Source organism: Choloepus didactylus, chromosome 3, assembly GCF_015220235.1.
Source record: "Choloepus didactylus isolate mChoDid1 chromosome 3, mChoDid1.pri, whole genome shotgun sequence".
NCBI lineage: Eukaryota > Metazoa > Chordata > Mammalia > Pilosa > Megalonychidae > Choloepus > Choloepus didactylus.
In genome coordinates this window covers 25,761,027-25,785,525 of record NC_051309.1, presented here as the reverse complement: position 1 = coordinate 25,785,525, position 24,499 = coordinate 25,761,027, and the positions used below count along the sequence as shown (strand labels likewise).

General features: G+C 46.4%; 1 protein-coding gene across 2 annotated transcripts in view; it reads left to right on the top strand.

The window, feature by feature from the left end:
- LGI2 (leucine rich repeat LGI family member 2) overlaps positions 1–13,936 on the top strand; it is a 28,197-nt gene extending 14,261 nt beyond the window's left edge. For both annotated transcript variants that reach the window (XM_037828911.1, XM_037828910.1), the window contains exons 7-8: positions 4,335–4,499; positions 12,861–13,936. In XM_037828911.1, the coding sequence (XP_037684839.1) occupies positions 4,335–4,499; positions 12,861–13,678 (983 nt within the window). In that variant the 3' untranslated portion in view covers positions 13,679–13,936. The remainder of the gene's footprint in view (positions 1–4,334; positions 4,500–12,860) is intronic.
- The last annotated feature ends 10,563 nt before the right edge of the window (positions 13,937–24,499 follow it).

Below are 24,499 nucleotides of genomic sequence, written 5' to 3'. Positions count from 1 at the left end.
AGCACAGCAAAGAGGAGACCCACCCCCAAATCCACAGTCCCTGAACTAGGTCAATAAATTGTGAGTTTTCAAGCTCCTATCTTCTGCTCGGACCCCATCTTGTCCTCTGTGGTGCTTTATTAAAGGCCTGGGGGAGGCAACGGAAGACGGAAAGTCAAATTCAAGAGTTCGTAGTACAGTTATCCTAGCTTCACTAAAGGTTTGGGGAGAAGCACGATTTTTCTGAGTACATTGTTTTCCTTTCAGTTCAGATTTTCAGGCAAGTGTCAGTTCTTCAGGCAGATGTCTCACCCTGTTTTCCCCAGGGAGAGGAGGTCCCCTTACCATTCTGTTCCTTGGCAAAGGGGTGTAATTAACACTGCAGAGCCGCCACTGCTCTTTAGATTAATCACCGTCCTTCCATAACCCTCAGTTCCAAGTCTATTTTTAACCACCTCAAAAATCCCTATTTCCTACCAAAGATTCCCCACACTCGGTGGATAATTCACTAAATTCCTTAGAGGGAGTGAATTTTGCATCCTAATTGTCCTGTTAGCTTCCCTATTTCAGGGCTGATGAAAATGCAAAGAGAAATAATGCATTAATGTGCAGTTTCTCTCCCAACAAGATCAGCATCATGTATAATTTATGTTCTGCAAGTGCTATAAATAGCTATGTAAAAATCTATTGATACCAGTGGGAGCGAGGCCTAAATTGTAAGAGTCCTACTGACATCATGAACTTAATCCAATGTGAATGGAATTGGCAGCTGTTTTTCCAGAGAATGCCATTAATACTTTAACGCGAGTAAATTCATGTCATATCAGTATGTGTATTCTTTGAGATCTTTCCACATGAACGTGTTTTTTCCATTGGTGAAAGATAAACTAAGGGGGTCAGGGAAGCTGTTTAAACTCCTCTAATTCCCTTCCCCCATTCACACAAACATATGTGCATCAATCATTTTCCCACTTTTTTTCTTTTTCCTCCCTCCCTTCCCTTCTCCTCCCCTCCCCTTCCTTTATTCTTTAATAAAAAACTTCAATTTCTTGGTCTGCACTTTAAACACCCTGCATGTCGAAGCTAATTTTATCTCAGTGTTTCTGAGAGTTAGGAGCACAGTTGTGAGACTAAAGGGAACAAGGAGGCGAGTGAGTTATGAGTGTCGTGGGAGTGTTTGGAACCTTCGGCAGACTTGGATGAGGCTAATGCAACCAGAGAGCCAGGAGAGGACGTTAGAGCTGCCCCGGCTGTCATTAAAATTACGCAGCTGTATTCTGAGTCCTTTTATATCCCTAGCAAAGGGAGCGCACAGTGACTCCTACCTTTTGCTTTTTTTTTTTTTTCCATTTACCTACCTATGAACAGAGAAAACCAGCAGGGTCTTGTAGAGTCAAGAAGCATTTCCTGGCTTCTGCACTGGTTCTGCTGGTGCCAGCAGGAGTGAACAGAGGGGGAGGTTTTGCTGCATGTAGTCTTCAACCGAGCAAAGCTGTTATTTGGGGGAGTGGGTAGAGGGCGGGGATAGGGGCCATGCAGGCAGTTTAATACTATCATTGTTACATTTATGAAACTATTACGTGATCACTGGACAAGCCACTGTACTAAGAATTCAGATACACTCTCATTTTTAGTCTCTACAACAACCTCAGGAAATAGGCAATATCTTCATTTTACTGATGAGGAGCCTGAGGCTCAACGTTCTTGGCCAAGGCCGTGGAGTTAAAGGGGGTAGACTGAGAATCTAAAGTCCAATCTGTCTTGCCTCAAAGTCCCAGCTTTTACACCAGGTGGGGAGGCTACCTGACTGCTACAGCTACCTGTCCCCCCATCCCTCCAGTCTCCCTCGGCCACCTCCTGCCTGTCAGGGTACAGAGGCGGCCTCCTCCTTGCTCCTGATGGCACAGGCTGCTTTCCTCTTGTCCTGGAGCCTGCGTGCATCATTCATTCGGCCAACCCCCAACTTCACTCTAGCCCCATGCCCCGCCTCACCTCCATCCCCACCCACAGCAGTCTTTACGTCTTCAGAAAGGCCCACAAGGGCGGGAAATCATTAAGTCAACAAGCATCTATTAAGCACCTACTGTGCACCCAGAATGGGGGGTCAGGCACCTCCAAAAGTGAACATGGATTGAACATTCCCCACATGTCAGGCACTGTTCTAAAGGAGTTTGCATCATAATATATGATGAGGATACTAAGTGGAGCAAGATTTAGGGACTTGCCCGAGGTCCCTCAGCAAGAAAGGGGCAGCCCAGCTCCTGCATCTTATCTTAGATGCCATTAAAATGCACACTCCCCTGAGATGGGAATGGATGCAGCTAGGATAGACGTGGACTGACCTTTCTGGAACCTCAATTCCACATTTATCAAGCACTTACTATGACCCAAGCCCCAAGTTAGGCATTTTTACCAACATTACCAATCTGTCCCCACCATCAAGCCTGGGAGATAAGAATTGTTGTGCACGTATTGTGGATCAATAAGTGGAGCCCTTGAGAGGTGAAGTGGCCAGCCCCAGGCCTCAGGGGTTGGAAGTGGCTTCAGGCGGTCCTACTCCAGGCACAGTGCTCCTTCCTGTCCATCACGCTGCTTGCATTCCCTCGGCTCTAACCTCCTTCTGCACCCCCTACCTGCTTTCCACCTGCTCTTTCCATCCCTGCTCCACTTTTCCTACCTCAGTCCTTGCTCAGCTTCTCCCACATCCTTTCTTGGATTCCTTTTGTGTCATCCCTTCTATACTCATGACTCAGTGGTCTCTTATTGTCCATCTCATCTGCCATCTTTTAGGAGGTTTCCAGATTGGCAGTTACTTCTTGAGTGGCTGCTGTGTGCTGGGTGCCAGGGGAGGCCCTGAGCAGTTCCGGACTCAGTCCTGACCTCAGGCAGCCCTGAGTTCAGGAGACATGCCACACCAGCTGTGTGACGCTGGCAAGGCACTTGCCCTCTCTGGGCTTCAGCCTCTGGTTCTGTAAAAAGACTCAAGACTCCAAGATCCCTCCCATTTCTCCAAATCTGACTCTGATGTTATCATAGTGAATAATAACATTTAAAAACAGTGCATATTTATGCACCCAGCGAATCAGTAAAGAGCCCCAGGGACTGCAGTGGTCAGGAAGGCATTGCAGGGGAGATGGGCTTGAGCAGGGTTGGATAAGGATGGAGGAAGAGAAGGGGGAAGCCAGGGTTTCTCATGGGAACAACTTCCCTTGGCAGGTGCCCACCACCACCCCACATTTCACCCAGGATGCACTTAGTCCACCAAGAAAGAAAGTGTGCACTGGCCTGCCTCTGACTGAAAAAATAGTCACTTAAATGTCATTACTTTTCTTAAACTTCATTAGTGTGTTTTGTTGTTGTTCTTCTTTAATCTTTTAAAAGATTCTTTCTTCACTGGATTTCTCTAGCTTCCCCACACATAAGCTCTCCATGCATCTGAAGACATGCTCACTCAGTCCCTTGGCAATTGTGCATCCCCACCAAGATTTAATACAGTGAGCCAATTGTAGTTTTGGGGAACAGTACAGAGCAGGGAGCACTGCCACGCTAAACGTTGGAGTAGGGCTTGAGTGTGTTGCCGGGAAAACCTCGCAGAGCTCCTGTAACTGCTCTTTGAGCTGCGGAACACTGCGCAGATGCGGAGCACAGAAATTCCTCAGTCCCGTGTCCTATCTGGGAGCCAATAAACACGCTTAGGTCAGCTTCCCCACACTGCCGGCTTTATAAACCTCTGAGGATTTGGTTTTGTTTCCAGATGTGCCAAGTGCAGTTGGGAGATTCATGTAATTTCGGTTCTGAACCTGCAGTGGCAGTGTTTCCCAACGGGGGTAATACAGAGCTGGGGAGAATAGTAACAGGGATAAACGGGTCCTGTTGGCAGGTAAGTTAGAGAAGCACCACAGCAAACAGCTAAACAGGTTTCTTTACTGCAGGGGCTGTTCTGAGAGGGCTAGAAATACAGATGGAACAAACACATTTGGGGACAGCACCCCTTCCTCCTCAGTAATCTTCACAATGGTTCTAGGAAGGCTGCTTTGCGACGTCCTTTCTTTCTTGCCTTTTGAAAACTAGGCCTCAGCAAATTCCTTTAAAACATAGAGATCCCCTACCTGGTGAAGCTGTTTATCTAAAGGAAGCTGTATTCAAAGCTGGGCATGCTAGCTAATAATCTTGTACAAGCCAGAACCCTTCCAGAATCTTCTAGAGTAAAATACGCTGTGATGTTTGTATGGCTTCTGCCTGTCCTCCTGCCCCCTGCCTGGTCCTTTGTAGAACTGATGATAAAAAGGATGGTGGTTGATGAGTACCACAAGAGATTTTATGGACACACATTTTTTTTTAATGCCCATCTCCAGACTTCGTTGTCCATCAGACTTTGCCCTTCCAGTCGGTTTCAGTGGACACATTCAACTCCAAAAACGACGTGTACGTGGCCATTGCTCAGCCCGGCATGGAGAACTGCATGGTGCTGGAGTGGGACCACATCGAAATGAATTTCCGGAGCTACGACAATATCACAGGTGTGTGTGTGGCTCTGCTCAGATTTACCGAACTAATTTCAGCATCGCCTGAAGCCCGCCAGAGCAGATATGCCCTCTGTCGTAACGAGGGAGAGCTTGGGGTATGCATGCGGGCCCACCCTCGTCTTTTCTCCACCTTCTTCTTGGCGTGGACAGTTACTGGTGAGGACAGAAACCTCAGGTGGTGATCTTATTTATTTTTGGTGATCCTTTTGAAAAGGGAGATGGTGATGGGTTGCATCTGTAGGAAGCACTTTCCAGTAGGGGTGAGAAGTCACATTGTGTGCATATAAATATAAGTGTACATTTATTTGTGTGTGTGTGTGTGTGTGTGTAATGCATTTTATAAAACATAGAGATATAGACATTGTCTTAGTTTGCAACACAGAATGGTTGGCTTAAACAGCAGGAATTTATTATCTCATGGTTTTGGAGGCTAGACATCCAAGTTCAAGGTATCATCAGGCTGTGCCTTCTCGAAAGTCTATAGCATTCTGGTGGTGGCTTGCCAGTAGTCCTCGGTCTCCCCCTTATCTACTACCATGTCCCAATTTCCTCTGCTTGTAAGGACTCCAGTCATATTGGATTAAAGCCCACCCTAATTCAGTTTGGCCTCATCTTTGAAGATCCCATTTTTACAAAGGACTTCACACCCACAGGTCCGGGAATTAGGACTTGAACGTGTCTTTGTGGGGCACATGTTCCAATCCACAAAACACATTTTTGTAACTTGGGCTCCTAAATGCTGAGTCATCTCCATCCTGAGCTTAAACAGTAGGCTTTCTGGACCTCCCATTATATTTATGAACTTTCATCTTCCTGGATTTACCCCCTCTTCAAGCCCATCACCCTATCTTTTGACTTTTGGTCCCGTCATCCCACATATCCTATGGGCCTCCCCACTTGGTGTCACTCACAGATTCTGTGAACAATCCTTCATCCTCCTTGTGTGCATTGTCCATTGAAACTCTGAGCAGCCCAGGCTGAGGACAGCGTCCCAGGTGCACCACTGAGCCTTCCCCTGACCACCCCCCGTAGCCTGGCTGTGCTGATTTGCCCTGTCAGGAATCCCTGTCCTTGCCCAAGTGTTTGGCCTGTTTCTCCTCCATCCTGGTCCATGACGTTGACATAACAGACCTGGACAGATGCATTCCTGAAGACCAAATATTTTCTGTCTTCCAAATTTTCTTGACTTTAGTTTGCCAGGGCTGCTGTAACTAAGTATCACATACTAGCTGGCTTAAATAATAGAAATTTATTATTCTGGGGGCTAGAAGTCCAAGTCAATGTGTTGGTGGGCTGTGCTTCCTCAGAAGTCGTAGGGTTCTGGCAGGGGCCAGCAACTCATGATGTTCTTCAGCTTGTGGTCTAACTCCGTCTCTGCCTCTGTCACATGGCCATCTTCTCTGTTTCCTACTTATTGTATTCAAATTTCCTCTCTTTATATGAACCCCAGTCATACTGGACGAAGGCCCACCCTAAACCAGTTTGGCCTCATCTTAACTAATAACATCTCCAAACATCCTACTTACCAACAAAGTTTACATTCACAGGATGGGGGGTTAAGACTTGAACGTATCTTTCTGGGGTCACGATTCAATCCGTGACCGCACCCATCCAGCAATCCTCTCACAAAATAAGGCAGAATTAGTTTGATATAACTAATTGTTCCCTTATTGTTGTTTAGCTTTATTCACTTGTGCACCATCCAGTTAACATGAGCCAGGATCTAAAATATTGTGCTTCTTTTAGAAATGATTTCCACGGAGCTAACGCTTTCCAGAACCCTCTATATAGCGTGGTCCTGTAACACTTCCTGTGATGATGGAAACATGCTTTAATGGGCTGTCTAATATGAGAGCCTAGCCACGTGGGGCTGCTGAACTCTTGAACTGTGTGGGTAGTGTAACTGGGGCATTGAATGTGTCATTGCGTTTAGCTTGAATAAGTGTAAATTTGAATAGCCACATGTCGCTGTGTTGGAGAGCATGGAAGAGAACATTTCCATCATTGTGTGAAGTTCCAGGGACAGTACAGCTCTGTGGCGTGTTCCTCTTGACCCCTTGCCAGGTCCTGGTGATCACTGCTCTCTTTACTCAGTATATACAAAAAAAGAATAAAGAGATCCCTAAATTCAGGCCTTCGGCATGTGATTCAGTCAATGCTTCTTTGTTTGTTGTCAGGGGATCCCCAAGTCGTAGCACTGCAAAAAATGGGTTAAAAATTTTTAAATGAGTAGATAAAGTCAAAATAACCCTTCCAAGATTTTTCATTTATCAAAGTGAAATCTGATAATAGTACCAACTTTATAAAAAGTTCCACAAAGTCTTAATTATGTCCTTTGGAGGTTCCCGATTTGGAGTTAGAACAGCCTTTTAAGGTTACAGCGTGACGCCCATCTAGGTGGAAATTCCAGTTTGGAAGGCTTCTGGGAATCTCTCAGGCACCCAGCGGCTTTGCAGCAGGTGCTGGGGCAGGAGGAGGAAGGCGTGAAGAGTGTCGTTTCACCCTTGGGGAGAGGAGCTACTAATGAGCCTAATCTCTCAGCACCAAGAGGTCTGGAGACACCTCTGGCTGCTCAGAAGATGCCGTCTCAGGCAGCTGCCCGTGGCTCCCGGGCCATCTGGTCTCCCAGTGCTGAGCTCACATTTCTCCGAGCAGCTGCTCCGCTTGGAGATGCAGATTCAGCGAGGAGCAGCGCAGGGGATCCTGCCCAGGGCAGCTGAGGCTTTGGGACCTCGCGACAAAGGAGGGAAAGGGGAGATGAGAGAGGGGCTCTAGATCCACGTGTCCTTTCCCTCTCCCTTTTTTTCCTGACTTGTAGGACAGGTGAGGGATGGACGAGCTGGCTCCTCTGCCTTCTCCCCTCACTCCCTGTGCTGGTTTGAATATATTATGTCCCCCCAAATGCCGTTATCTTTGATGCAATCTTGTGTGGGCCTACTCATTAGTGTTGATTAGATTGTAACTCTTTGAGTGTGTCCATGGAGATGCACCCCACCCAACTGTCGGTGATAACTCTGATTGGATGATTTCCGTGGAGGTGTGGCCCCACCCATTCAGCTTGGGCCTTGATTAGTTTACTAGAGCACTATGTAAACTCAGACAGAAGAAGTGAGCTTGCTACAGCCAAGAGAGACACTTTGAAGAACACACAGGAGCTGAGAGAGTAGCTGCAGCTGAGAGACACATTTTGAAGACGGCCGTTGGAAGCTGACAGTGACATTTTGGAGAACATCATTTTGAAATGCAACCTGGGAGCAAGCAGACGCCAGCCATATGCCTTCCAAGCTAACAGAGGTTTTTTAGACGCCAGTGGCCATCTTTCAATGAAGGTACCTGAATGTTGATGTATTACCTTGGACACTTTATGGCCTTAATACCGTAACTGTGTAACTAAATGAACCCCCTTTATAAAAGTCAATCCTTCTCTGGTATTTTGCATTCCAACAGCATTAGCAAACTAGAACACTCCCCTTTGCCGGACGTGGCAGCACAGCGAAGCTTTACTTTCGTACAAGGAGCAGTGTTTGTTGCCAATGTTGGTTGTGGCCCTGTGAGGTGCTGAGCTCTGGTTGATCTCATTGAAAACCCACAACAGCCCCTTCAAGTGTTACTGTGGTTGCTGGCTCGTACAAAGAGGACAGAGCCCTTTTTTCCCAGAGAGAGGTGGCTTATATGTACTAAGAAGTACTCAGTTGGTGGAGAATAATGAACACAGACTGTACTCCTGGCTTTGCCATGTACCAGGAGGTACCAGTAACTTCAGGGGCTCAGTTTACCCATCTGTAAAATGGGAAATAGTTGTATCTTCACCTGGATGTTGTGAAGATTCAGTGAGTACTAGGAACAGAGCAAGCACTGCTTGATGTTGGCTTCTTTCCCACAACTTTTTACAAATGAAGAAACTGCAGCTCAGTCATGTTGAATTACTTCTCTGGATCCATCACTGTCACCTCTCACACCTTTTCTCTCCTAGGTTTACCTTCCTTGGAAGGGGTTGCACTGCCCTCCACCTGCCCTTCCGACATACTGCTGGTGGCATCCCCAAATTCCTAAAGTCATTCATTCATTCACAGAGATTTTGTGAGCACTTACCATGAGCCAAGCAAGTTCTAGCTACTGGCAATATAGCAGTGACCCAAATAAATAAGAACCTCTACCCTCAAGGAGCTTACATTATAGTGGAAGAAGTAGACAATAAAAAAAGGGAATTACAATACATATCATATAACACATTTGACAGCAAGGTGCTAAAGAGGAAATGAAGGTGGGGAAGGGAGATTTGAAGGGGGGTGGGAGGCTGTAATTTTAGATAGAGTGCCTTGTAAAGACCCATGGGAAGTGAGGCTGGAGCCATGGGGATATCTGGGAAGGGCATTCCAGGCAGAGGGAACAGTGAGTGCAAAGGCCCAGAAGCAGGCAGGCATCTGGCCTGTTTGAAGACCATTCAGGGGGCTGGTTCGGCAAGAGCACAGTGAACTAGAGGAAGAGGTGTGGGAGGTCAGAGAGGTAAGAAGAGCTGATCCTGTAGGGTCTTGCAGACCTGAGGACTTGGGCATTTATCCCAGTGCTCTGCACAGCCGTAGGGGATTTCATGCAGAGGAGAGATCTGAGCTGACTTGTGACCGCTCATGGGTTACGAGTAGCCTGCAGGGGGGAAGAGACAAAGGCGGAAGCAGAGTAGCTAGTTAACAGGCTATTGCCATAATCCAGGCCAGCAGTGATGGCTTGGATGGTGTTCTGGTTTGCTAATGCTGCCTTATGCAAAATACCAGAAATGGATTGGATTTTATAAAGGGGGTTTATTTGGTTACAAATTTACAGTCTGAAGGCAATGAAAATGTTCAAATGAAGGTATCAACACAAGCATACTTTCACCAAAGGAAGGCCAATGGCATCCAGAAAACCTCTGTTAGCTAGGAAGGCACATGGCTGGCATCTGCTGATCCCAGGTTGTGCTCCAGCTCCACTCTCATCTCCTGTGCATTCTTGAAAGTGTCTCTCTTGGCTGCAGCTCTCCAAAATGTCACACTTAGTTGCTCTGAGTTCCTTTGGTTTGTCAGCATGATTATATGGCTCCAGTGATTTAATTAAGACCCACCTTGAATGGGTGGAGTAACATCTCCATGGAAATTGTCCAATCAAAGCCTTGCCCACAGTTGATTGAGTCACATCTCCATGGAAACACTCAATCAATAGGTTCCAACCTAAAACAGTAATACATCTGCCCCCACAAGATTACATCAAAGAACATGGCATTTGGGTACACATAATACAGCAGACTGGCACAGATGGGGTAGAGGCAGCTGAAGGAGGAGGTGGTTGGTGAGATGCCGAGGGTGTCCAGGGGCACAGCTGGGGCTGGACCTTGCTCATTTCCAAGTTTTCCTCAGTCCTGAAATCTGGATCTTCTGAGTAGGGGGTTGGGGGGAGTCCTGACATGAAGTCCCCCAGGATCCACCTCTCACAACCAACTCCAAGAAATAAGACCCAGTAAAATAGTCATTATGCTCTTGGACTCCAACATCAGGCTGTTTTTGCTCATTGTGGCTTCAGCTCTCATTGGCTGGTGACCTTGGCCAGGTTATTTAATCTCCATGAGCCCCGTTCATCTGTAAAATGGGAATTCCATGAATTTGTATTTCCTCTGTAAAATGGGCTCATCACGTGATGCTGTGGGATTATTGTAAGGATTTAAAGGGAGCAATGGGTGTGTGTAGGACTTAGCTCAGTGCCTGGCACTTAGTAAACCCTCCATGATGTTAGCTGTATCAGCTGGGGATAAAATAGGAGCTTTCCTTCTCCCATGACTCTATCTCTTTGACATCAACCAAAACCCCTCTCTAACTTTCATAAGGGTGAACACTAAGACACACACATATGTGCACTGAACAGGTAGGGCCAGAGTCCCTGGAACCTGGAACCACTTGCCTTGAACATTCTCCCCTGGCCGGGCCATGCGTGCCTCATTTGGCAGCTTGTTTGGCCACGGCATGATCCAAGAATTGGCAAGGGCTGGGCAGGATTTGCTCAATACATGCCTGATAAGAGTGGGGCTGTGAGGCAGCAGAGGGGCACCTGCTTCCTCCTGTGCAGCCCTCAGTGGCTGGGGTGCAAGAAGGACACCTCAAGCTGTCTGTCTGTCTGCAAGGAAGAGAGAGAAACCCATGGGAATGTCCACCCCAAGCTTTTCCTCCTGGTTTCTTCTCTTCCTCCCTATATCTCTTCTCAGCCCTCCTGTTTGTGGTTTCTTTGGTTTGCCTTTTGATTTCTGCATGCTAAGTATGTTCTAACCTACCGTCTCTTCCTACATTAAACAAACAAACAAAAAATTACAAGGAGATGATCTCTGGTGCTACTGACAACTCCATGGCCCCTTGACTGAGGCAGGTCGGCCTCTAGGCTGCTTGCAGATGGTCAGGGCCTCCACAACCAGGCTGCTTGGGAAGGGCACGAGAAGCACACTCTGTTCATGTCGGCAGGTGGAGATGGATGTAGCTTTGAAGAGCAGTTTGGTAGTTTAAACCCTGAAGCCTTGAAAATGTGCCTCGGGTTTGCCCCAGCAATTCCTACATTTAAGAACACCACCAGATGATTTTCAAAATGATTTCTCTACAAGGAAACATATTACTTACAAGAGAGAAAAACTGGAAATTACTGCCATGTCCAACAATAGGGGATTTGTTAAATAAAATATAATGCATCCTTGCAATGGAATACAGAAAGTGTTTCCAGCATAGTGGTCAAGAGAAAAGAGTAGTATAAAGAGCATATATATGTATAGTGTAAGTCTGGATTTATATTTTTTTACCAAAAGACATTTGAATATTTGCATAGATGAAAGATTAAAGAAACATATCAAGATATTAACAGTGTTATTTCAGTGATTGCAGGACAAGTGAATTTTATTTTCTTCTTTGTACTTTTTGGTACTTTGGCGGTGGAGTGTAGGCTAGAGTCAGACTACCTGGGTTTGACTCCCAGGCTCCACCACTATTAGCTGTGTGACCTTGTATAGCTTACTTAACCTCTCTGTGCCTCAATTTCATCCTTTTTAAAATGGAAATGATGATGTTAATAATAGTACCAGCTTCATGGAGTTGTTGTAAGGATTAAATGAGCAAATGCATGTAGCGTGCTTAGAAGAACTATACCTGGGCATAGTTCATACGTTAAAGGTGTTATCTATTATTATTTCCAGTATTTGCTTTGGTGATCATTGAAAACTTTTATACTCAGAACAAATAAAACACAATAATTTGTTTTAAATAAAGGAAAGGAACAGGCTTTTGCAAGAAGGCCAGAACAATGGGGAAAAAAAAACAAAACAACAAAACCCCACATTGTCTGTCCCTAATGCTAATGCTAAGGACAGAAATTGGGTAATTTTCCTTGTAATTTACAGACCAAATTCACTTTAGGGCAAATTACCAAATAATTAAGGGAAAGAAATAACTTTAAGCGAATGATCTGGATAGGAGGGTCAATAACCTTTGAGGTATGGGTGGCCCTATTGCTTGCTGGTTGGGTTTCTGGAATGGGAAAGTCGGGAGAGGGTGTGCGGGCCTGAGCGCAGCGTGGGAGGGGAAGGTGGGAAGTAATTTACAGAGGAGAGTCACCCCTAAAAATGCTCCCTTTTTGCCTGCAAACTTCTAGCTTTGTGACACCTGAGCCAGGTCATTTGGATAATTGCTCATTCTACAATTATTTGCCCAGTGCATGCTATGGGTAAGCACTAAAGGGGCAAGCTCTTTTGATTATCAAGATTATTGCTTCAATTATCCAATAATGGTGGCTACTAATTGTTGACCACTTCGTGTGTGTGCCAGCACTTCATAGTAAACACTCACTGCCAATGCTCCCATTTAGTCTTTACGCTAACCCCCTAAGGTCAGGGCCAATAGCATCATCAATCTCACTCTATAGATGAGAGTTGAGTTAACTGGCCCTGGGTCAGAAAGCTTATCGGGCACAGAGCTGGGTTTCGAACCCCAAGCCCCATGTCTAGAGTTGTAAGTTAGAATACCACCCTGTACTGCCTGCACTCGGGGGTTCCTTTGACTTTGGAAATCAGAATTCAAATGTCTTTGAGAGCCCTTGGACATTTTTTTCTCCTGCCTCTGAGACTCACCTCCTTCAAAGAAGCCCATTTAATTGCCTCATTCTCCTTCATGGAATGGGGAGATAATGTTTAGGTAGCACAAAGACAATTCGTTTGGGTGTTTCGGTAAATTTATTGAATTCCATGCCTGCCTCTAGAGACTCCAGAGGCCTTGGCAACCCTCCTGTGCCTATTTTCTACGGTGACGCATCTCAACTGTGGCTGCACTAATCGCTCCCCTTTCTTCTGGAGAACAGGTCAGTCCATCGTGGGCTGCAAGGCTATCCTCATCGATGACCAGGTCTTTGTGGTGGTGGCCCAGCTCTTCGGCGGCTCTCACATTTACAAATACGACGAGAGCTGGACCAAGTTTGTCAAATTCCAAGACATAGAAGTTTCGCGCATATCCAAGCCCAACGACATCGAGCTCTTTCAGATCGACGACGAGAAGTTCTTTGTCATTGCCGACAGCTCTAAAGCCGGCCTGTCGACAGTTTATAAATGGAACAGCAAAGGATTTTACTCGTACCAGTCCCTGCACGAGTGGTTCAGGGACACGGATGCAGAGTTTGTCGACATCGATGGAAAATCGCATCTCATCCTGTCCAGCCGCTCCCAGGTCCCCATCATCCTGCAGTGGAACAAAAGCTCTAAGAAGTTTGTCCCCCATGGCGACATCCCCAACATGGAGGATGTGCTGGCGGTGAAGAGCTTTAGAATGCAGAATAGCCTCTACCTTTCCCTCACCCGCTTCATCGGGGACTCCAGGGTGATGAGATGGAATAGTAAGCAGTTTGTAGAGATCCAGGCTCTACCGTCCCGGGGAGCTATGACCCTGCAGCCCTTTTCTTTCAAAGACAACCACTACCTGGCTCTGGGGAGTGACTACACGTTCTCCCAGATCTACCAGTGGGATAAAGAGCAGCAGCTATTCAAGAAGTTCAAGGAGATTTATGTGCAGGCTCCTCGTTCATTCACAGCTGTCTCCACCGACAGGAGAGATTTCTTTTTTGCATCCAGTTTCAAAGGGAAAACAAAGATTTTTGAACATATCATTGTTGACCTGAGTTTGTGAAGGTGTGATTGGTGAATTTCAAAGACAAGTAGTGCTAGCTCTCACAAGAGAGGACCAAGGGGAAAAAAAAGAAAAAGAAAAAGCCAAACTCAGAGCTCTGGCATTAAAAAAAAAATGCACTGGGTAAATAGTAAGGCATTTTCAAACTTTTAGAACTCACATTTTAATCAGGGATTGCATTTATCGGCTAATGCATGACATGTCCGTTCTACCATTTAAAAAGACATCCGATGACCTGTAATTACTGAGAAAAGAGTACAGCATTAACTCTTACCATCTAGGAAGGTAATGTGCTTTTTTTTTTTTTTTTTTTTTAATGAGGAAGGACAGACTTGGATGAGATGGAACAGCTCTTATAATGAAATAAAAAAAAACACAAAAAACTGCGGATCCTTCTTGTTCCATTTTAGCAGTCTTTTTGGTAAGAACTCTTAAAGCCAAAGTCAGCTGAAAAAATTTGCTGATGATTAGTTTAAAATCATATAACACTCAGCAATGCTATTTTGAGCCATCCCAGTTTCCTGAAAGTAATGTCCAGCATTCCTGAAGTCTCCTGAATAACAAAACCATGGCTATTTCATTAACTCACAGGGGCGCTCACGATGGGCATCGTTAACAATTTAATATTTGAAATTTCTCCTTCTGCCACTAAGAAAATATTCTGGCGACGTGTGTCTAGACTCAGTGTGGGCAGTTGGTGCAGGAGTGGACAGAGGAGTGTTTCCCTCTTCTCCATGGTTCTAAGCTGACCCTATCGTGGCCAGAGCAGTAATGCTTTTTCTGATGGTCTCCATGACTCATCTGCGTTTCTGACCTAATCCTTGGAGTTTGTGAGTAACCCAACAGACAGGCCAAAGACCGAATGGTGCTTTTCATCCCTTCTTTTAGAGAGTCGAACGGGTGTTTCCATCTGATGAGCATTTGGTAGGATTTTTGCAGTGACCTTTTGTGAAGTCCAAGGGAGACTTCGCACAGGTCTTGATTTGCTTTGCAAGCCAGGGGTGGCTCTTTATGTATGCATGTCCTTGCCCTCTGGACAAATTGCATACCAACCTACCCACTTGCTTGCCTGCCTGTGTTCCCATACAACAGTCCTGCTTGGTTTATTTGCTGATCTTGCTGCTGCCTGGGCAGCCCCCACCAAAGGTGCTGCAGATACACCCATTTCCAGCAGTGTTCCTTCCCCTACTTTAGCAAAGGAAATCTCCCAGGGCCCACCCCCCTAACAAAGGGCAACGTGCTGGAAATGGGATCAGCCTTGACAGCCCTGGGGCTGGGTGGGTCTGAGGCTGATTAGAAGGGACTGGCCTTGGAGCCAGACAATCTGAGTCCCACAGGCCAGGCCTGCACTCAGGGGACCAAGGTGGCCTATTTCGAAATGGGCCTCTCAGGTGCAGAGGATTTTGTGGAGGGTCCCCAGGGATGCTCTGCCTGGCCAGCTGGCTTTCTTCCAAGAATATGAAGTTTACCCTGTTAAGAGTAGTTCTAAAAGAGTAACCCAACAGCCTTGCTCCTAGCCATGAAAGTTGCACAGTCATACTGTACTGCATTATTTTTTGAACAATTGTTTGCTAAGTCATGAGTAGGAAGATGTTTTGCCATGAATATGAATGTATTTGTTGTTTCCTGACTTTAAGCCATGCAGACCAAGGCAAACAATGGCACTTAGGAAAATGATGCACTGATGGGACCTGAGCATTTGGGGCCTGCCTGGGACTGCAGGCTGAGACCCTCCAGCCTAGAAAACCAGAGATTTTAATGAACTGACTCACCCACACAGAGTATTGCAGCTTGAAACTTATTTTCAACTAAGCACCAATGAACAGAAGAAAAGTGGTTTGTTTTTAATTTTTTTCAGCACAAATCACTCTTTCTTTTGCATTCTTTTGCCTTCTTATTTGAATCGACTACAAATGCCCCCAGCCCTTCAGAGGCGGCTGAAAGTGGGACAGCTGTCTGCTTTTCCTCTGGCTGTCACGACGGGCCAGCTACTCTTTCTGGCGCATGGAACCCCTCAGACAAACCTCGGTGGAAAAATTGGCATTGGCAAATGGTGTCAGAGCCATTGAGGCAGTTCCAGCACTTGTGCCAGGTCAAAATGACATTCCCAATTCCAGGTGCTTGGAGAGAAGCAACTGGGACATCTTTTCACAGTGACGGATCCATGAGAAATGTACCCCCGTCACGCTTCCCCTCCCAGGGTGAAGGTGGACACTGAGCATCTGACCTCACCACTGTAATAACCAGCGCCAAGGGTCTGGAGGTCCCTGGGCTTGCAATGGGGAGGGTTTGTGGGTCCAGGTGGGGCACTGGAGGGTAAAAGGAAGAGTGAAGCCTGGGACGGGGGATGGGATGGGAGAGCGGGTCATCCACTCAGCTGCAATCAGGTTTTCTTTTTGTCCTTTGAAAAAAATTTGTATACCAGATTCAGAGCCAGAATTCCTGTGCTGTGGGAGGAGATATTTGTTCTGGCCAACTTACTGAAGGATGTTCTTGGAACAGGTGGTGGAAGCTTTGCTCCATTAATCTTACTGCTCCATCCCAAGAATCCCTGAAGTTTTAAACAGTGTCTGCAAAAGCTTTTTGCCAGTGATAATGGAAAACAAACAAACAAAAGTACTCCCCAACCAAAGCAGAGAATCACTGGGGACCATACCAGAAAGCAGAGATCAGCTTTCTCGGATCTGCTCTAGCTTCTTTCCTTCCCACTTGGTGATCATGTTCTCAGCTTGTTTCCTCTTTGTAATCCCCATGGCTGGACTTCCAGATTGTGTCTCTCTACACAGCCATGTGACAGAGCCACACTGCCTTAAAGCCAGGGCTCATCTCCAGACTCTGTGGGGACAGGAGTAGATCTCTTATAAAAACTCTTAAAAACAAGCCTCAGGTTTGCATAGCACTGTGCTCTTGGGCAGGATAATAATTTAGGCAAAGCTTTATATTTTTCCAGTGCAATTTATGTTCATCTCGTTTGTTCATAGTTCTTTAGTTTATTGGAGGGAAGGTCTCATTCTAATTTCAGAGGAGGAAATGGACACAGAAAATCCAAGTCTGTTGCATGCCCAAGATTATCTAGCAGTGGGTGAGTGACAAAGCTAGAATTTCCTCCCTGACCAGTAGTAGTCTGGTATTTTCTTTCTACAGCACTCTGTCGTGCCCTCCCAAAGAAAGACTTTCATTTGTACCATGATTTTGAATAGAGCAGCACTTTGAGATAAAATAAAAAATAACATATGCGTAGCCAGAAGGAAAATATTGCAGAACAGTCACCATTAAATCAATCGGTCCATTTAACAATTAAAAACACTGCGGAATTGCTATTGCACACAAGAACTCACTCTTCAGAGTCTTCCAGAAGTTTCTGATAATTTTCTGTTGTTCTAAAGAGGGTTTTTAGCTGGTATGATCGTTACTCCCCTCACCTAGCTGAGGGAGGATGCTAAGGTTGATATGCAGCTGGTTCTTCTCAGTGTCCGCCAGATAAACAGGAAGGGTTTTATGAGGAAAAAGTAAAAACTCGAACGCGCTGGTGATGATGAATTGCTCCAGCCGTGATCAGCCTTTGGGGGAGTACGCTGGAAATGGCAATGTTGCATTTTTCTTCCCCATGGAGTAAGAGGCTGTGTATTTTTAGGAAAGAAATCCGCGTGGGATGCCGGAGGTTAGGCTGCCGGGAGCACTCACAGTGGAAATTTCTCCGACCGTAGGTGTAATGAAAGAGAGATGGAGGTCTGTGGGAGGGGAGTCTATTTGTATGCCACCCGAAGAAAATCTTTTTAGCAGGCTTCCTGATTCTTCTGCAGTGGTATCAGCCCCTCGCTCGCAGCAGCTTCGGAATAGAGTTCTTTAATTAATTAGGCAGTGGCCACGGATTCTGTAGAGCAGCGCCCTGAAGTGGAATGCAGAAATCTAGGTGCTGAGGCAGGGAGTTGGGTGACGCAGAGTGGGGGCTCAGTGTAAAGGGAATTGGCAGAAAAACGGGGCAGATGACTGTGGAGGAAACTCTGGGGAGAAAAGAAATAAACTGGAAGGAGAAAAAAAAGTGATAATGATGTCTTTGGGTCAGCGAGGCAAGTAGAGGGTAAAATGAGCAGGCAAATAAACAGCATGCTGGTAATTAACGAACGGAACCAATGGTAAAGATAATTAAAATAATTATTGTAAAGCTATTGAGATCTAAACAGAGGCACTCGTACCCTATGTTCCATTGCTTGTATCAGAGTCTACCTTTTTTTCTGGTAGGAAACTATGCATTCCCTATCGATCCCTTTGACTATCAGGAATGTATGAGAACTGTGACAAAATAGGCAATTGTGCCATTTGGTATCATTTTTATGTCTTTTAAATGCATAATTTAGGTAAAATAATAGTAGTTTGTATGTATACGCAAGCAAACTTTGCAGTATGCAAGCTACGATGGATGCATTTTAAGCCTGTATATATATATTTAGCTCATTTTGGTAAATAGAGTTAACAAACTATATGCCTCTTAATTCTATATATTCTGTAATCTTATGAATAAAAAGTAGCTCATGCCTAATATGGCTTTGATCTCTGGCCTGATTGAATATGGATTTGTCCACTCGAGTCATAGAGTTGAAGAGTCGCCTGTGATGGGCTATGCCCTGCAGGTTGTCAGAGTGTGCTCATTTATCTTTGTAGTCATTTCCTGTCTAAATAGAAGATGGGCTCTGCATGGGGTCTCTAGCTTCTTCTACCTGGAAGCTAAAATGTCACAGAAGAACTGATAGTTACAGCTCTTCCTGGTCTGTAGAACCATCATCTTGACAGATTGATCAAGAACTCTAGGTATCTGGGTATCTTGCAATTCTACATGATAAGAAGGAGATGGGGTTAAAGGAGATCTCACTGGGTGGGTTAAACCATAAACTTGAGGGAAATACGTCTGACCTGTTCTCTGCACATCTGGGATCAAACCATGCCTGGCACACAGTTGGCATGCAGTAAATGTTGGCTGAATTCATCTATGTCACTAATCTAAGATCCGTTGGATTTAGACAGACAAGTGAGGGCCAAAACTGTGGTCACATATAGCTGTGTACCTGCTGTGTGTCAAGCCCTTCACAGTGCTGCAGGTCTTTTCAAAAAGTACAAGAACAGAGTCTTTGCCTTCAGGTGCGGCTTAAAACCTAGTAAAGAAGAGAAGTCCTAATTTCATGTGACTTTAGTCAACAATGCACGATTTAGATAACATTCTGCATCACATAGCAACGTGGGTAATTGCATCATGAATGAGGAATTTAGGGGTGCTAATCAAATATTTACTTAGCAACTGGTATGCCATGGGCACTGTATTTTTTTTCTGTTGCTGTGTAGAAAATGACCACAAACTTAGCGGCTTAACACACATTCATTATCTCACAGTTCCTGGGGGTCAGAATCCCAGGCACAGCTCAACTAGGAGTTCTGCTCAGGCAAGGTGTCAGCGAGACTGCACGCTCATTTGGAAGCTCGAATGGGGAAAGATCCTCTTCCACACTCATTCAGGTTGTTGGCAGAATTGATTTCCTTGTGACTCTAGGCCTGAGGTCCCATTTTGTTGCTAGCTGTTGGCTGGGTGTTGATTTCAGCTCCTGGAAGCCTTCTTCATTGGTCATCTCGCAACATAATTGTTGGCTTCTTCAAGCCCAGTGTGAGTAACCAGAATGACATCCCAGCATCTTTGACCTATTCCACTGGTTCGAAGCAGGTCATAGGTTTCACCCTCACTCAAGGGGAGGTGACTAGACAAGGGCGAGACTCTGTGTGGGGCGGGGTTACCTAAAAGTGTGTCCACCACCAGTGCCAGCCAATGGAACTGATGCCCAGCTCATCAGAACAGGCACGAACCATAAACAGCCGTCTAAATGGACCCGGCGCATTCCAGAGGAAAAGGAGCTGTGAATTCAGAGAATACATTCATAGGAGAAAATGTAACTTCAGGCCAGGAGAAGAACCCTTCTGAGCAGCATAGAGGGGAGAGTAGGGCCCGGTTCCTTTTTTATTATTATTTTACCATTAAAACGTTTTTTTGGTTTGTGGGGAAGTGCAGGAAAGAACTGAACTTTCCCAAACCTGCAAGTCAGAAGCTCATTAAGGTAGAGACTAATCTTAATATCTCAAGGCATTTCATTTTGGAACCAAAGTGCACTGTGTAAATCACCCAGTCCTCACTGTGTACCCATCAGGAAGGCAAGTTCACTTATTTTCCCTATTTCACAGAGCGCTAATTGAGGGCTAACTGTCCAAGAAGAATTGGAGGCATAAGTAATGTGTCACTTTCATTGATCAGCTGTCCTTGCAGTTGGCTTCCGTACCTGTTTCCCAGACAGGACAACTCTGTACTAACTGGGGCCTAATTGGCACAAATGACTTTTTCCAGTAAACGGGTACCAGGACTGAGACTTAAGGCCTTAGATGAATCCTGCCTCCTGGCTTCTGCTCCACACACTCTCTTGCTGAACTTGAGCTTCTCCTGCTGTCAGCCAGACAGCACAACAGGGCATCCCAGGAAGAGGGGTCTCTAGTAATGGAAATGCTACCCCAGAATTCCCTGCACTTTTGTGAAATATGTAAGTGAACTCCAATGGGCACTTTTTTGCACACACCTCCAGGTGTCTACTCCAGGAACAGACTTCCTGGGATAGAATGAGAGATAGAAAGTAGCAAGTTCCCTTCTTCTTCCAAGTAACAACTGCTAGGGCACAGACAAATGTGAAATACACCCCCCAGTCTCTGAACCACCCCCCATCACCCACCATCCCCAGAAATGACTGAGTTCTGATCAGCATCTCCAATTACAGGGCTGGGAAAGTCTGGGTTGTAGAGCCAGCCGAATCAGTTCTCTCATTCCCTAGTTGCTTTCAAGAGAAGAGTGGGCTGAAGAAGGCAGTATTGGGGCATCAAGAGAGAGCAGAACTCTTGACACTTATCTTGGACCCAGGCTCATCTCTGCTTTCCCCTGCTCTGATTCACTCTTCGTCTCCTATGTTCGTTTCTCCCGACCAATGTCAGAATTTTGGACACAATGCAACAACCAGATATATTTATTTCTAGTTTACATGGTTCCACTCTCCTTTGGATCATAGAATCATGGTTCATAAATCACGTAAGAACCCAAATGAACTTCCGCACTTGATTCTTTTCAGCTAATATTATGTAAGTACCCCCTATATGAACAGCCTGGCACTAGGTGCTAAGGATAAAAAATTAATCTTAAGCGATGTGCTGAAGAAGATTTGAACATAGTGCTTTCCTGACATTTTACATTTTGGATGGAAATTCGCAGGGAATTTTAATGCTACCTCAATTAACAGTATGAGCCACGCAATCCAGTCTCATCCAGTGTAGCTCTCAGTGAAAAAGGCCCCAAACCAAATGGTCATTGCAGTAACTCTGATCTCTACTCATGTCCCTGAAAGACAAGGAAAGCCAGCCCATAACCCTTCATGGATTGTTTCTTAAATCTGGTCCCCCTCAAACCTCTTGCTCTCCAACCTCTTGCACCCCACAGCTTGTCCCCAAACCTCTGCCCATTCCTCTTCCTCCACTCTACCCTACATCACCTCTCCATCCACATTGTCTGGCCACCTTTCCTTTTCTCCACAACAGTTTTCTTGGGCCAACAGTGGAGGCAAAGAAGTTCCAAACACTCAAACACTGATGCATTTATTCTTGCTACATTAAGTTAAGTACATTTTAAAATTCTTTTTCCTTTGCCTCCTTCTTTCTGCACCTTGTCAACTGTGGTGGTTTTAAAATATGTTCACAAATTATTTGACACTCCTCCCTTCCAGAGCTGGAGCCTAATTTCCGTCCCCTTGAGTATGAGCTGTGCTGCATGACTTGCTTCTAAAGGATAGAACGTGGCAGAAGGGTGGGTGTGAGGCCTCCAAGAGTAGGTCACGGAGCACTGTGGCTTCCTTCTGGCTCTCTCGTGGCTCACGTATCTTGAGGGAGATCAGCCACCATGTTGTGAAGATACTCAAGCAGCCTGTGGGGAGGCCTTCAAGAGCTGAGTCCTCCTGCCAACCACCGGCAGCACGTAAGTGACCCACGAAGATCATGGCTCTGTCAAGCCCAGGCAAGCTTCAGAAGATCTCAGATCTGGCTGATATCTTGACTTAAGTTGGCCTCATGATAAACCCTGAGCCACAGAGCCACTCTCGGATTCCTGACCAATAGAAACTGTGAGATAATAAACGTGTACCATTTTCAGTTGCTGATTTTTGTAGCAATTTGTTATGCAGTAACAGGTAACAGTACACCGCCATTTCTATTGACTTGTAGGAAGGAGGTGGCTGCCAAATGAATCCATTAATTGGAGAAATTTTAGAACCAATCAACACATCTCCCCCCATACACACCACACACCACACCCTACACACACACACACACACACACACACACACACACACATATACCCTACATCTACCATACACACACATCACATACACTCCCCCCCAATGTTCCACACACACATACCCCCACCACACACACATATACATCCCATCCCTCTATACCCTGCACACTCCACACTGCATGTATCATATACATACAAATCACCAGACTCCCCTCCAACACGCCCACCGCACATACCCCACACCATACATGCACACTCACTGCATATACCATATACACACACAACACACACGCTCTCCCCAGACCCATCACATACCACATCCACCCCCCACCACACACACACACACACACACATGCACACATCCCTACACTTGCACACCCCCTACAGCCCCCCACACATATACTGTGTAAGGGAGAGATATCATTTTCACAAATAATTCATGCTCAAGTTGATATATATGTCTCATGTATAAACAGCAATATTGAAATCAAAAGGAGGAAACATTCAATTTAGCTGAAAAACCTGGGGAGGTTTCTTGAAGGCATTTGAGTAGAGCCTTGACTGGGAATGAAATGTGGTAGAAGAATGTAATTGCCTTGACTTCCTTAATTTTCTCAAGAAGCCTGGGTTTTGTGAGGAGCCCTGGGAAAGATGAGAATGCTCTGTAGACTATCCAAGACACCTCCCTTGGGGATATTGTCTCTCACCTCTTGAAGTTTGAGGTAACCCTCTTCCATGCCCCTGTTCTCTGAATACTGCACATATCGAGAAACAGGGAAAGTGCAAAATAGCACCATTTTATTGGTAAAGTTTATATGCGTGTTTTGGTTTGCTAAAGCTGATGAAATGCAACATACCAGAAATGGGTTGGTTTTTACAATGGGGATATATTAACTTACAAGTTTACAGTCCTGAGGCATGAAAAATGTCCAAATTAAGGCATCAACAGGATGATACCTTCTCCCGGAAGAAAGGCTGCTGGTGAGCCAGGGTTCCTCTGTCACATGGCCAGGCACATGGCGACATCTGCTGTGCGGTCGCAGTTGACTCGTCTGGGGGAGGGTGGTGGCCGGTTGCTAAATCCTAGGCTCCCAGGATTGCTCCGAGGGTACCGGCGGCGGGGGCTCTTTCCCGGAGGCGAGGGCGAGGCGGGGGACTTGGCCAGGTCCCCGGCGGGAGGCGTGCAAAGTATGGAGGGCGGCGAGAAAGGAACAGGCGGGACACGTTTCTTTTAGGATGAAGAAAACCAAGAGAGTTTATTAGGGGAGAGTACAAGCTTATATCGGGCGGTTTAGAGGGCGGGGTAGCTGTAGAGGTTAAAGGCTTGGATTGGTTCTGAGAGGGCGCGGAGGTTGATTGAAAAGGGGCGAGAGTTGCTCCCGTAACGGTGTCCGGCAACAATATATGCGCACCGGTGGTGATGGGAGTTGCACTGGCAACGGGGAGTGTCCGGGCAAGATAAGGGGGTGGGGAAAAGGCGGTTCCCTCCGGCAAGCCTCCCCTAACACTGGTATTTTGGGAGAGGAAATGGGGCCTGCCTCCGGCCTCACTTTCCCAGGCCCGGGGGGCTGTGGAGGGCGCTGTCACCCGTACCCACTACCCTCCCCAGGGGTGGATCCGGTCCCCCAGCCCAGGCCCGCCAAGTTGAAGCACGTAATCAGTGTCCCGCATTTCCCCCTTCTTTTCTAATTAAAGGAAGAAGCTTACCGGAGAGGTCCGCTAAGGGATGAGGGAAGGGGGAGGTCGGGGAGGGGAAAAGGGGTTGATAGTGGCTCAGCGAGGCTGGAGCTCGGCGTTGGTGTGGCGCCCGGGCGCTCGACAGGGGCCTTGCTGCTTGCGGGATGGACGAGGGTGGGGGGTTTAAAGTTGGAGGTTCAGAGAAGCTGGAGCTCGAGGTTGGTGCGATGTTCAGGCGATCAAGAAGGGCCTCGCGGTCGGCGGGTTGACCGGTGGCGGTGAGGTCGCGGAGGGTTGGTTGTCATCTCGGAGTAGGGAGCGTCAGAGGTGGCGAGTCGCTGGTACTGGACTTGCACGAACGAGGAAAAAATAGCATCCGTTTGTTTCCTTACAAGCTGGACAATTCTGCGGATAATGCAGGGTCCTAAGGTGAGAGCTAGAATAATCATTAGTAGGGGGCCGAGGAGAGGGAGGAGGTATGGGAGGAGGGGGGTAAAGATGTGGGACCAATAGCTGGTGGCTTCACGGTCTTTTTTGCGTTGTTCCAGTCCCTCTCGGACCTTTTTTAGGCTGTCCTCGGCGAGACCTGTGGAATTGGCATATACACAGCACTCTTCTCCTAGGGCAGCGCAGAGGCCTCCTTCTTTGAGGAGGAGAAGGTCGAGACCTCGGCGGTTTTGGAGCACTACCTCAGAGAGGGAATTGACAGAATTTTTAAGATGGGAAATAGCGTCTTGTAGGTGACGAATGTCCTCGTCAACAGCCGCCCGGAGGTGAGTTAG